Consider the following 15,042-nt stretch of genomic DNA (forward strand, 5'->3'; position numbering starts at 1 on the left):
TGGCGATAAAGACGTAGGTGCTCCCTACCTTCAGCCGTGTTGAAATCCCAAGCAGGTCTGGTGAGGGGAAAGGCAGCCTCGATCTCGTTTGGCAATTGGGTTGGTCTCCCGTCTGCCCCCGGGACATGCTTTCGGGCTTCTAGAATGACTCTCTGCTTTTCCTCCGTAGTTAGAAGGACTTGCAGGAGCTGTTGGCAATCGTCCCACGTGGGTTGGTGGGTAAGGAGAATAGATTCTATCAGAGCCGTTAGGGCCTGCGGGTCTTGGGAAAAGGACGGGTTATGAGTTTTCCAGTTGTACAAGTCTGAAGCAGAAAAGGGCCAATACTGAAACTGGTTTCCTTCCCCTCCTACGAGTCGGAGGGGCAGGACGTGTGTGGAATCTCCCTGTCCTCTTCTTTCTCTGAGTCGCCCCGCAATGGGGGAGGGAGCGACCTCCGGTCCTTCTGCTGGGGCTTCATCTGGAACAGCCGCAGCGGCCTGCGGGGGAGGGTGGTAGGGAGGGGGATTCTCACTCAGCAGATCAGCGGGAACACTCTCATCAGGGGGCAGAACAGGCTTTTGTTTTACCACAACAGGACACAAGGAGGTGGTCGAAGGGTCCGGATTAGGGGCAGAAGGAAGGGGGACTCTTCATGTAGGACGGAGAAAAGGAGTCACCCATGGCGGTAGGTCAAGGGAGAGATTTTCCCAAGTGACTATATAGGCCACTTGGTCCGGATGTCCCATTGATCCAGGAGAGAAGATCTTAGCTTTAACCTGCAAAATAACGTCAGAATCAAAAGTTCCGTCCCGAGGCCACCCAACATTGAACATGGGCCATTCGGAGGAACAAAAAGTTATCCATCTATTCTTCTTAATTTCCATTGATTGGTTGTGGGCTCTGCTCTTGACTTCTTTCCAGTGATCTAGGGTCAGGCTCAAAGGGGTGGTTAGTTGCTGTCCCATTTTAGGATTCTCTAGAATTATAAAGAGACAAACAAACAGTATAGATAACAAAAACAGACAACCACCAGCAAGGTATCGCTTACTGCGACTCTGGAGGAAAGGTGAAAGTATAAAATCAGACGGCGGGGCTGGTGTTCCGCGTCTCAGGGACACGTATCCTTCAGATGTATATTGAGCTCCAAAATACCGGGCACCCCAGACCATTGGGATGCGGTCGCGACCAACACAAACACACAAAGTGCACAGAGAAACAACTCACTCACTCCGCCGACAAGGGGCTTCTATGTCCCTTGTCTGGCTTGGTCAGACGAGGGGATTCTACGTCCCTCTCCCAGACGAGATCCACGGAGACAGAGGGGACTTCACGTCCCTTGATTCCTGAACCTCCCAGACGAGATCCACGGAGACAGAGGGGACTTCACGTCCCTTGATTCCTGAACCTCCCAGACGAGATCCACGGAGACAGAGGGGACTTCACGTCCCTTGATTCCTGAACCTCCCAGACGAGATCCACGGAGACAGAGGGGACTTCACGTCCCTTGATTCCTGAACCTCCCAGACGAGATCCACGGAGACAGAGGGGACTTCACGTCCCTTGATTCCTGAACCTCCCAGACGAGATCCACGGAGACAGAGGGGACTTCACGTCCCTTGATTCCTGAACCTCCCAGACGAGATCCAAGCCATAAAACTTACTTTTCAGTGAGTTGGAATTCCTGACCGGCACGTGACCTGCCTGAGAGACTTCATGGCTCCTGACTTTTATATATATTTTTCAATAGTAAAGAACTAACTAAGTTAATGCCTCTTATCCATGCTATGTTACCCAACAGTGATCTGTTGAGAAAACAATACAAATAAATAAAATCTTTCCATGCTCTGTTAGACCTTGTCTAGGTCTGATTTAATATATGTTAAGCTCTGAGTATTTTATAGATTGAAACCCACCTGGGAGATATCAAGTATACTGGAAGAAACAAAGGCCAGCTATAGCTGTAAAATTTGGGGAGCTTTATGGTGGGGAAGACACAAGTGATACCCACCAGGATGGTTGGGAAAAAGTCTACAACAGCCTAATACTGTATGAAAACAGAAACAAAGGCTCCCAAAACTTTACAATCGTTAAGTAAAAATTCCAGTACCAGGTGTAGGTTGCCCCCCTATGAGCTGTTGGCCAGAGATATCCTAGAGATCCTCAAATTAACCAAGGCTGTTTCCAATGTCAGTTGTATACCAGTAAAGGTCGATAAGGCCATATTGCTGAAGACAATGCATGATATGAGTGTGGGAGAAGGAGAGACAGAGCTGGGACTAAGCTGAAAACTCTCTGCCACTGGATGGATGGCCGGAAGTCAGAAGGAGCTATTCAGATGTTTGGGGGAGAACCATTCTCTAAAATTTGTTTAACAATGGACCCCATGTGCTACATGCTATTGACATGCCAAGAAATGACTGCTGGTGCAATAATGGCTTGACTAATACACATACTACTTACAAATATCTAATTGGAAAACGTCTGATCTTGGGATGGAACACACATCTGGTGCTATAGACCAGTCCAACCATGTCAGGGAAGGTTAGAGGCCCCAGGAGGAGAGCCTCTACAAGTATTTTGTTTGATAAATACGATACACCTGCTAAAGTATCTTCTAAGCATTTGTATTTACACCTATGTTTGTTTAGATGTACTGCTTATTTTAATTTTTCTTTATAGACATCACTGAGATGGATCAATAGCCATGTCTTGAGAGCAAATGATGAAAAGGTCCAAGAGTTCAATATCTCACGACAATAAAAGAAAGATCACCCTGCATCTATCACAGCCTCTAAAGCTCCGGGATTTTTGTGGAATAATGACAGAAAAGACTGTGAGAATGGGAGGAAGGGGTGGAGTGTTGGATAGGTGTAGCCTCCAAAAGAACTAGCCACAGCTGAATGCCTGACCCCTAAGATACTCTATAGACAGAGAGAGACAGTCACCCCATCCGCCCAATTGGTCAGCTATAATTGCATTGGGGGGTGGGTCTAAGGACAGACATGGAGAAAGCTGGGGAGGCAGCAGGAAGTCACTATCTTGGCTGGTGCTTGGGTGAGCATGGATCTGGAAATCTCAGCTGAGATGTGAGTGAAAGAGCCCACGGGCGTCCATGCCATTGTAAGTGACCTCCCATATATCATAAGCTTTATTGGCAATCCAAATAAATAACTTTATTCTCCAAACTGTAGCTTATAGGGACATTGTGTCGGTTTTGTCGGTTGGCCATAAGGACAACATGGAGCCTAGGAGCCAAGAAGATCACAGCACACTTCACAGAGAGCCTGGGAGCGAAGAGTACATGTACTCGGGTCTCCCAGGAGAGAATTTGCTTTACAAGTGTATGGATAGAAGACAAAACTATCCAGCTCTAAATTCATGGACACACAGAAAGCACATGTGAATCTAAGCTCTTACCTAGAGTTTAGACATGTGAGTGTTTCCTTGAATTGAAGTAAGACAGCAGGCAAAGTACACTGGACACTGTGTGGTGAGTCTCTGGTCAGGAGTCCAGGCAGGACTTTGAGTGACACACTTCAGGAGGAGCCAGAGCATTAGTGCAGGGTGTGAGGCATGAGGTACCACGATGCACACCACTAATATCCTAGGTGAATCATTCTTCATGAAGTACCAGTCACAGCCCCATGACAATTGTACTTATTCTGCAATACATTGTTTTCCCTGAGCTGTTATGAGTAATCACTCAATTTTTTTTTTACCTCATTAAAAAGGTAAAAACCATATAAATTCAGACACTGAGTTTTTTTCCCCACATCATGGGTACTAGAAGGGCTATGGTGTAAAACCAAAACTGTCAGTTTGAATCCCGCCAGGTAAGTCTGAATTCTAGGACTTCATAAGATTTTAGACATGGAAGTGGGGAGGGTGGTAAACTGCCTTGTAAATGCAGAGAAGTCTACTTTATATGTAAGAGCTTTCAAGCAAAATGTGAACATGAAAAATGCAAATTTCCTTTGATGTGTTCACCTTAATACCAGATTAAAAAATGAACTTATATAATATAGTTCATACATGCAAGGTACAGTGTGATATGTTGACGAAATCCTTTGATTCCAATTTGTGATTCCATATACTTTTGAGTGTTGGAGCATCCAGTGGAATGTGGTGGACATATCAGAAGCTACACCCTTAAAGAAAACACATTCTTCCACCTCCAGAATCATCAACTGACCATATCACCTAAATTAGGGGTGGGGGCTCATGAACATTTTCCCAAGTGATGTTGGAATGTTGAATAGCTTGATCTCTTGCAGGCAAACACAGCTGCAGTGAGATCACAAGTACAGGATTCCTGTTATGTCCAAAGACTGTTTCACTCCAATCTTCCCCTATCACTGGTCTTACAATATCTCTACTCTCTTTTCCTTGATGGTCTCTGAATTTTTGGGAGTGGATGTACTGTAGATGCCCCATTTGTGGCCGAGCACTCCAGTGACACATTCTCCGCATTTGATTTTGTGTGAGTTTCCTCAGTAACCACTGTCCATTATACAAAGAATCTTCTCTGATGAGGACTGAGAGCTGTACTAATCTATGGAAAGAAAGAGAAAAATTTAAAGAGCAGCTTAATACTATGTCTATTTAGCAGAACAGTAGTAGTAGGTTTACCCCTAAGGCCCTACAGCTTCCAAACCGTGGACTCTTATCCAGATTCACAGTACCAGGCGTGTGTTTCCTCATATAGTGTGGACCTTAAATCTGATCAGAAAGAAGTTGATTATCCCATAACATTTAGGCCACTATTTTATCCATGGACATTTTTTGCCACACTGGTCTTTAGTGAAGTTCATAAGGTCCCCAGCTGAGTGAGAATGTTGATCATTTTTTCTCCAGCAGAGGAAGATTTCTTATTTACTTGGGTTGCGAGATAGTCATACCTGCCTTTGTTCCAGGATATTCCTGAAAACTGGCAAAGTTCAAAGTCCTTGTCTGTAATTTCTTGTGCACTGTCCCATAGTATGATTGTCATATGGTCATTTTTGAGATGTACAGGAGCAAATTGAATACCATGTTTTAATCTGGCCATAGAGCTATTGAGTGACATTTCAAACAGAAGGAGTAAAAAATTATCTAGTACCCAAACCAGTAAAAACTAGATTAAAAGTTCAAAATGAGTGGATGGAGAGATGGTTCAGCATTTAAGAACACTGACTGCTCTTCTAGAGGAGCCTAATTAGGTTCTCAGCATCCATAATGTGGGTAATGAGTATCCATAGCTTCAGTTTTTTGGGGGATCCAAATCCCTGTTCTGTCTTCTGCAGGCATTGCATACATGGGTGCACTTACATACTTGCAGGCAAAACATTCATAAACATAATAAATAAATAGATAAATAAATGTTAAGAATGATACATTACCCATATTGCATAAAAAATAATAAAGATACTGAAGGCAAATACAGATAACTGAAAGATATCTTTTCACACTGTTCCTGTGCATGAAGACGAATAATTTTTAAATTCTCAGAACTTTTTTCTAGACACATTATTGCAACACTACCAGCTCTAAACTGAAAGGATTGCTGTGGGGTCCAAACAGTGCTAAAACACAGTATCCTAGTCACTCCTGAGAGTGTTCCTACAGACATAGAATTGGATCAGTGTTCTTACGAGCATAAAATCAAAAAGGCTCTCTGAGAGATGAAAGTTTCTTTGGAGTCACAGAATCCAAATTATTCATATAAGAAGAAAAGCAAATAAGTAAAAGAAAATCCAGAAAGTTATAAAACATTGATCATCATGTTGTAGAAAAAAAATTATTCAATGTTTTTATCATTTCCTCCTGATTCTTTTATTTCAGTTGTACTTATTTCTTAGAATTGATGGTATCTATACTGATAAGCCTTTGGAAGACAAATGAGAAAATGGGTCTTTTAGATCTTGTGAATACCACAATGCTTAATATCTAGAGGAAGAAACAACCCCAAAACCTAAATGAGAGTATGGTTAAGAATACAATAAAATGAGCAAAACTTTCCACATAGTCTTTAGGAGTGCTAAGATCTCTTATTTTGTGGCAGTGTTGGGTCAAGGCCTCTCCATCCATGGCACTGTGTCTCACTCTGGAAAGCTAAGGGAGGAAATCTCCTTCACTGCATCTCAGCTATTTCCTGCAGCAGACAGGTAACAAGCTGATAGGTGATCAGCTTTCTCATAGGTGATAATGAGAAACATCAGTTTGTTGTATCCTTCACAATGAGATGATATATCATCATCTGCCTTGATGGACTCTAGGTTTAGAGTTGCAAAAGTCATTTCCTATCTCTTTCATATGTGCCATCCCTGAAATATAGGAATCATCAAAGTTCTGCTGTCTTAACTGGAACAAGCATTAACTTTTATCTTGATGCAAAAAGTTGAGCAAAAGTAAGCTGATAAAATTAAGAAACGTGGTTTCTTTAAGTAAATAAATGGTACAGCTAAACACCTAAGTGTATTTTGAATGTTCTTCTATTTTTCAATTCAGTTAATGTTACTGCTGTGTAGCAATTTTCAAGAAAAACATTTAAAAACATCCATCTTCCAAGGGAAGCTGAATAAAAAGCAGACTGTTTTAAGAGGAGGTAGAGTAATCCATCCTTCAGGGAAGCTTTTTTGCACTCAGAAAATAAACAACTCAAGAGCATTAGGCATCCCTAAATTTGAGCAGGTTCAGTAAGTAAGCCCCTCCATCCCCAAGACTGCAGAGTGACACCCTCAGACAAGCAGAACTGCCTGGAAGAAGCAGAGAACAACTGAGCTGCCTGAGGGTGCTTAGACCCACTGAGCTGCCTGGAAAGGACATGCTCCAACCTGTTGACAATTTCTTTAAGGTTTGTAGTGAGCTCTACATTTCATGTTTTTCTGAGCTGTCACCTATGCTGTGGTTGTCTTTTGGTGAATGATTTCGGCCCCTGTAAGTAACCCCTAATCCACATTCCTGTACGTAACCCCAATAAAACTCATTGATTCACCCTGTTTGATTTTGGTTGTATCCTTACTTTGATCTGGCATTTGTTTTTTATCTGTGGGTAGATATTTGTTGATATCTCCCCAGAAACAGTCACCCTGTATTCTCTACAAAATGGTTCCTGCATTTCATTATTCCTCACAATAGTTACTTGGCCTTGCTGAAAGGTTCATTTCTGCCCTGTGACATTATTCCCCACTATCTTTTCTACTTATTATAGCTAATTTTGTTAGCATCTAGTCTATTGTTATCATTTGCTTCCATCTTGATGTGATAATAGTATAAATATTATTTGAGTCAAGTTTATACATCTGTCAGAAGGTGAGGAAGAGGGGGAGACAGTGAGAGAGAAAGAGACAGAGAGTGATTGAGAAGAGATTGTTGTATTACAAGTAGTTACTGTTTCCCGATAATCATATGGTCCTCTTGCTGATCCATCACTACTGTATTTTTCAGTAAAATAATACAATTATGTAACTATTAATATGCTCTTCACTCTTTTGTCTCTGTCGCCTTTTTCCCCACAATACTATGAATGACAGCCAGGGATTTGAGCTTTCAGTGCTGGAACAGTTCCACTGACTTACGTACCTTCCCATTTTGCATTTGAAAAAAATGATCCCACAAAACAAAACTTTTTATGTTCTGTGCTTATGTTGCTTAGTGTTCAAAACAGGATCATTTAGAAAATGATTCAAATTACATTGTTTCAGTGAGTTTATGAATTTGCTATTTTCATTCATTTTTATCTGTAACTTCAATTAATAATTCAGGAAAATAATATAGAAATCTAGTTAATAAACAGGGCAAGACCACTAATAAAGTTTGTTTGAATATTATAAACTTCTTACCCTATACGCTATTATAAAGTCTACTAGAATGGCACATTGAAAAGTTCATAAGAACCTTGCTTGAGTTTAGCAATGTAAAAATGTCCATGTTTTATAAACATAACACAGTGGCAAATATAGAAAAGTGCATTGATAGACAAGAGGAAGGCTCAACATGAGCTCCTCATGTGTCTTTTCCTTCCTTTGTCTCACAGTAGGTAAACAGCAGGTGACATGGCCAACCACACTCTGGACACAGATTTCTTCCTGATGGAATTCCCTGGGAGCAAGCAGCTCCAGGTGCTCCAGGGCTTTCTGTTTCTGCTGATTTACTTGGTGTCCCTCACAGGGAACCTTCTCATCATCATGCTTGTCACTGTGGACCAGTGTCTTCACACCCCCATGTACTTCTTTCTGAAGAACTTGTCCTTTGTCGACATGTGCCTCATTTCAGTCACAGTCCCAAAGCTCATTCTTAGCTCTTTGTCTCACAGGAGCACTATCTCTTTCCCAGGATGTGTGTGTCAGGTCTTCTTTGTGGTTTTCTTTATTGCAACTGAAATTTCCATCCTCACAGCCATGTCATATGACCGCTACGTGGCCATCTGTTACCCGCTACACTATGATGCCATCATGGACAGGGCCATCTGTGTGCAAATGGTAGCTGCCTCTTGGCTATTTGGAAGTGTCTTTGGGTTCCTATATTCATATGGCACCTTCTCTTTATCTTTCTGTGGCTCTAGAAAAGTGCCACAGTTCTTCTGTGATGTCCCCTCTCTACTGAAGATTTCTTGTTCAAAGATACATGTCATCGTTGACATTAGTGTGCTCACTGGAGTTGTGTATGGATGTTTCTGCTTATTGTGCATAGGATTTTCATATGTTTACATTTTCAACACGGTGCTGAGAATGCCCTTGTCACAAGGGAGGTCAAAAGCCTTCTCTACTTGCATACCCCATCTCATAGTCGTTACCACATTTTTAGTCACAGTTTTCACTGCCTATTTGAAACCATTTCCTGATTCCCCACAGATTTGGGACTTTTTAATATCTGTTTTCTATTCTGCGATGCCTCCATCTATAAATCCTGTAATATACAGCCTAAGGAATAAGGAAATCAAAGCTGCTTTGTTGAACTTTTTATGGAAACTAGATCATTATGGTTCTATAGGGTGAAACAGTCACAATATATAGGAAGGCTACAAAAAATGTTTTATATGAACACCTTTGTTTGCATTTCCAATTATACATGTTCTTTATGATATGTAAAGTGTTCAATGTCAGAATGTAGATAAATAGTTGACTTACATTTCTAGAAAGTTGTTTATAAGTTCATATTCCCAAGTCAAGTACAATAATCTCAAAACCTGACTGATTTGGGTACTTTTTTATTTAAAATACATGTGTGCAATTCTAATCTCAGAAACACTGGCAGATTTTTCAATATTGTAAGAAAGCTGTCCTCTTCAAACTATTTGAGACCTCTCAAGTGCATTTCTTTACGTTGAAAAGACACCTTGCACATGTAAGATAATGTATTTGGAATAGGTAAATTACCCCAGTGTTCACAAAAAAATCACATCAATCCTTAATAAGTGAGAAATTGTTAAGACTTTGCTAAAATAATTGAGAAATAAATGCCCATGGGAGGTTAAGGTCATATTGTCCATTTTGAAGGTGGAAGTTTGTCCACAGCTACAAAATAAACTCAGCCTCTGGGGTGGATGAGAGCAGAAACACATCTTCAACTAGAGCCCCCAGAATGGAACGCAGGCTTCTCTCCATCCCCCCACATCCCCAGAATGTGAGCACAGTATGACTTGCAGGAAATTCTACATCACAAAACTGGAGAAATAGTAACTTTTAATTCAATAAAAGCAGTTGCTAAGGAAGATTAGCCCAAACCAACTTTTTTTTTAATTGCTTTTTTATTGAATTTTTTATTTCATGTAGAACATCTCAAATAATCTTAATCAACCCCATACTCACTGGCACCCTCTCCTAGCCCACCTCAATTGGAGCCCATATACTTTCTCATATCTAGCCTAAACCATTTTAAATTTTGACTATAAATAATAATTTCTCATATGAACAAATATGCACACATTACAACCAATAAAGTTAAAAATATTGAAAAGAATGTACATAATTCTTATTCTCAGAATTTGCACTGTATGTGAGAAAATCTATAATTTTAATGTAATAACTCATAAGCAAATAAATTTGATACATTGATACATTGGTTTTAGTTTCTATTTTTGTGTTATTTGAGCTGTATCATTTTGAACCCAGACCTTGAGAGTCCTAATAAAGCAAAAGTACATCTTGGATATGTTCAATTCAGTAGTTTCTCAATTCATGTTTTGGTGACTATTGTTGATATTTTAGTTATGAAAATTATTAACTGCTGAGCAATCTCTCAAGCTGAAAATTATCCTTTTTAATGGCTAGCTATTTTTAATCTAGTTTCCAAATTTATATTTTGTTTTATTGCTCTTATTTGTAAAATATTTAGCAAATTAATTTTACTCTGTGGAAAGCCAAAATATCAACTGAAAATTTTGTGCTTAGCTTTTATTAAAGCATTTAGAGTGAGATCAACTCTTAGAAGACTGATTTCTGTGACCTTCAACAACAGCCTAAACATGTTACAGAATAGATTGGAGAGAGTATGCATTGTTTACATGTTAATGAGTTTTATGCTTTAAATTGATATGTGGTGTGTGGAAACAGATATTACTTTGGTGGGGTGTAAAGGGACAGCAAAGCTGGAGATATTTCATGGTCAGATTTGGATGCCCTAATTAAGGATAAGAGACTGTGTAGCTTAACAAGTCAATTTCACACAGCTCCCAAAGCATGACATGTGATATCTAAGGTCATCATAGCCTGTTCTGGTGAGGGTCCTCTGTGGTTTGCATATTGACAGTGCCTCATTTCCTCACATGGATTAGAGGTTTTCACTTTCTAAAGGCACTGATTACATTCATGAGGACCCCAGCTTCATAATCTAATTACTTTCCCAAATTCCCATTTCCAAATATCATATTAGAGTTTGGATTTCACCATGTGAATTTTGTAGGATAGGGACAAAGAGTCAATCTATAATTGGATGATTTGCAATAGCCACTGGCTTTTCAGTTTCAGTTCGGCAAGAAGATAAAGAAGGAAATATCCTAATAGGTCCTAAGAGGTCCTTATCCTAATAGGTCCAGTGAGACATTTGCAGAAGCCAATATTTTCATCAATTACAGTTTATTTATATGTGTATGTGTGTGTGAATACATATGTGGTATGGTGTGCATGAATGTGATGCTAGAGGACAACTTGCAGGAGTTTTTTCTTTCCGCAAAACATGGGTCCCATGAGGGGAACTCAGGCTATCAGGTTTGGTGGAAAGTGCCTTTACCAGTCCCTCATCATAGTTATTCTTTAATATTAAAAAGCCCAATTTCATTCAAATTTACTTAGTGATTTTTCTCATCCAGTCACCTTAGTTACATTATATTTCTTTTTTTACTTTCAAATTTTTATTTATTATTTTTATTTTATGTGTATGCGTGTAGTGCCTGTATGTAGGGAAGTGCACCCGTGTTGTGCAGTGCCTGTGGAGGACAGAAGAGGCCATTGGATCCCCTGGAACTGGAGTTATGGACAGTTGTTAGCTGCCATGTGGGTGCTGGGATTTGAACCCGGGTCTTCTGCAAGAACAGTCAGTGTTCTTAACTGCTGAGCCATCTCTCCAGCCCCGAGCATTACATTTCTTTTGATATATTGTTAGATGCTTGATATCTAGCCTTCCTTTCTACCCTATTGCTAACTTCAATATGATTGTGGGTATTGCATTAATTTTTACTTGCTTGGATATCTGAATCTTCAGATACTGAGTTTTGATATGTACTTAAGTTCTCTTGACATTCTATGCACATAAATTAATGTTTCATTTATTTACTATGTCATAGATTTAAGGTCTATATCCTCAAAATATTATTTTGAAAAATTTTATGCTGTTTAAACCAAGTTGGCCCATTTGTTCTCTCAGGCCCTCTTTTCTCCATGAGGACACTGTCTTAACAGCAACATTTAGGACAAATAGGATTACTGAAAATTCCCAATGCAGGTAAGAATATACGGTACTCTAGTTGAATTCATAGCATAATATCTTCTCAGCTAGGCATTATAGGTTCTACTGAGAAAAAAATTCCAACTTCCAGATTTTCTCTTTCAATAGAAAACAGGAGTGCAGCGTGTACTCACCATCTTGCCTTTGGGGGACTGTGGAAGACCTGCTTTTTCTTCACTGATTTCAACTCTGTTGGAAACTGATAGTTTTTCTGGCTCTGGACACTGAACTCAAAGTTGAATACAACTGCTTTTTCTGTCTCCCAAAAGAGCACATTACCACAGTGTACCTCCAGGGGGAGGCAGAAATCATGATTTAGAAACAAAGGGAAAAATGTCAACGGACATATTGTACATAAAGCCCAGAGAAGTCATAGCCTCAAAAAGAATTTTATTGTCCACCTCCAAGACTTTCTAGCTGGTATGACTGGTAAATTCTTCTGTGTAAAGCTAGTAAGTCGAGATATGAACAGTGACAGTTTTCTAAGTTGAAGATGACCAATATCAGTGCATGCACACATATACACACACACACTCACACACACACACACACACACACACACACACACACACATAATCACAGGGCTGTTGGGATGTCCTAGGAGGTAGTGCTTGCTGTAGAGTCTTGACAACTTGATTTTGATCTCTGGAACCCACATCAAGGTGGATGGAGAGAATGACTCCACAAAACTGTTCTTTGACCTCTGTATGTTCACCCCTCCCCCACATTAAATACGTACAATAACAAAAAATTAAGTAAAAAGAAAGATGAAACATCATTGAACAAAACCAAGGGAACAAATGCATGGAAATGAACCCTGAAGACACAGTAATACATGAATCACCAGATTTTTACAGATGCTCAGTGTACTTAAAAAGAACACATGAAAACATCATAATAAAATCTGGAATGTACTGCTACTAATAAAAAACAAACAAATGATGTAAAAGGGTGCCCCCAATAAGTTATTGAACTATGGCGTGCGTAACTAACCTGAGATATTTGATAGGGACATTCAAGAGCAGATTTAAACAAAAAGAACAACTGACAGGTGTCTTACAGCAATATAAAATTATTCAAGGTAGGGGGAGAAACAAACATTAAAAAGGACCTATGGTGTTAACAAGAGGTCAGGAGGATTTAAGTAGCCAAACTGATGATTTATGGAAACTCCAAAAAGAAACAGGAAATAGAGACCAGATTATGGAAAAGAACAGTTGACAATTTCACAGATTTTTCAGAGGTATGGACAATTACAGGATGCTTAAGAAATGTCAATAAAATAAATCCAAATTAGCTAACTACAAGGCACATTGCAGTCAGTGAAAAGTCACAAAATTCCATCGTGTACATGAAGCCATTTTATTATCCATTCATCATTTGATGGCAATCTAGTCTGACTCTATTTCTTAGTTATTGTGAATAGAGAAACTATAAACATATGTGCGCAAGTATCTCTGTGATAGGGTACAGAATGTTATGGGAATACACCCAGGAGTGTGATGAGTGGGTCATATCATAGTTTTGTGTTTGACTTTTTGAGTAACCTCTACACTGATTTCCATTTTTACTTTTCTGTTGCTGTGATGGAAACATTGACTGAAACAAATTATAGAAGGAAGAATATATTTGAGCTTATGGTTCCAAGGGGCAAGAGTCCATCATAGTGGGGAGGCATGGTGACAGAGGTGGCTAGAGGTTGAGTGGAAGCTAAGTTCTTACATCTTCAAGCAGGCACAGGAAACAAGAGCACAACTGGAGATCCGGCAATGCTTAAGAACTCTCTGGGCCTGTGCCTCCTTTAGGATAGCCACATCTTCTAAGGCCTCCCAAAACAGCACCACCAACTGGGTACAAAAATATCCAAATACTTGGAGTCTATGTGGGACATTTTCATTCACATTCCAACCCCTGCCACCCATAGGCTCATGACCCTATAAAATGTAAAATGCATTTAGTCCAACCCTAAAAGGCCCTACTGTCATTATCAGTCTCAATACTATTCAAAAGTCTCCAGTCAAAAAAGTCTCTTGAGACTCAGGGAAATTACTTAATTGTAAGCCTCTGTAAAATGAAAAGACAAACTCCCACCATACAAGGAACAGAATACACATTACCATTCCAAAAGGCAGGAATAGAGGTATAGTGAGGAAACAATGGTTTTGGTTTTGAGGACCAAAGCAAGACTGAAAACCAGCAGGGTATACACCAAATCCAATAGCTCCATGTTTGACTTCTGGCATTTTACTTGCAAAAGGCTTAGGTGGCTCAGCCTCTCCAACTTTGCTGCTTGCAACAAGCATCTCTCTTTGGTTGGTTACACTCCCTGTTTGCAGGTGTGGCCCGGATATTTCTCTGACCCTGTGATGACAGGCCATGGCCCTGCCTCTTCCCATGCTCTGCAAAGAAGCCACTCCCCTTTCCTCTTCCAGTCAATCGGTTGACCATAGCTGCTTGCAGGGGAGGGACTAAGGGTATAAAAGCTGGGAAGACCAGGCAACCAGAGGCTGGCCTCTGACCATTTTTGTGAGGCTTTCTGGAACCACAAGATTTATGTCTGGGTGTGGACTTTTGAACACAGCTGTGAATGCGGAGGGGGGTCACCCGCTGGTCTGTATGTAACCCACACCCCAAGCTCAGTTAGCAAGTCCAATAAACTCCTTAAGATTCTTCAAATTGGGGTTTGGAGAATTCTTTCCTTAGGTTGTCACAAGGACTGTGGGAGAAGGGAATTGGATACCATGTGCACCTCCCAGAAGTGCATTTGACTCACAGCAGGTCTCCTTGGAAGATGCCTCACAGCTCTAGCACCATGAACTTCTTCTTGGGGTCTCCATTGCCAAACAGGCTTCACCTTCACAGCTTCTCAAAATGGCCTATCAGACCCTTTTTTATGCAGAGTTATCCCTACTGCATGCTGCCTGTCCTGGGAAGCTGTCTGAAACCACAGAGAAAGAACTGATGGACCCCTTTGCTCTTGCATTTTTTATGGCTCTAGAGCCAAAACAAGGTAAATGACACTGCCAAGTTTGGCTGCAAGTTTGGGATGGACCCCAGTTAGCTTTATCCATTTTAGGAGCTTTTCTCTTCAGTGGCCCTTGCACCATTTTCCTTTCACCAATTGGAGGCTTAGCTGGG

General features: G+C 40.4%; 1 protein-coding gene across 1 annotated transcript; it reads left to right on the top strand.

Annotated features, from left to right (window-relative positions):
* The first annotated feature begins 8,015 nt into the window (after positions 1-8,015).
* LOC115068728 (olfactory receptor 14K1-like) lies at positions 8,016-8,957 on the top strand. Its single transcript, XM_029559609.1, has one exon. It carries the CDS (start codon positions 8,016-8,018, stop codon positions 8,955-8,957), a length of 942 nt encoding a protein of 313 aa, XP_029415469.1.
* The last annotated feature ends 6,085 nt before the right edge of the window (positions 8,958-15,042 follow it).

Source organism: Nannospalax galili, unplaced genomic scaffold (assembly GCF_000622305.1).
Source record: "Nannospalax galili isolate Female #2095 unplaced genomic scaffold, S.galili_v1.0 scaffold1110, whole genome shotgun sequence".
Taxonomy (NCBI): Eukaryota; Metazoa; Chordata; class Mammalia; order Rodentia; family Spalacidae; genus Nannospalax; species Nannospalax galili.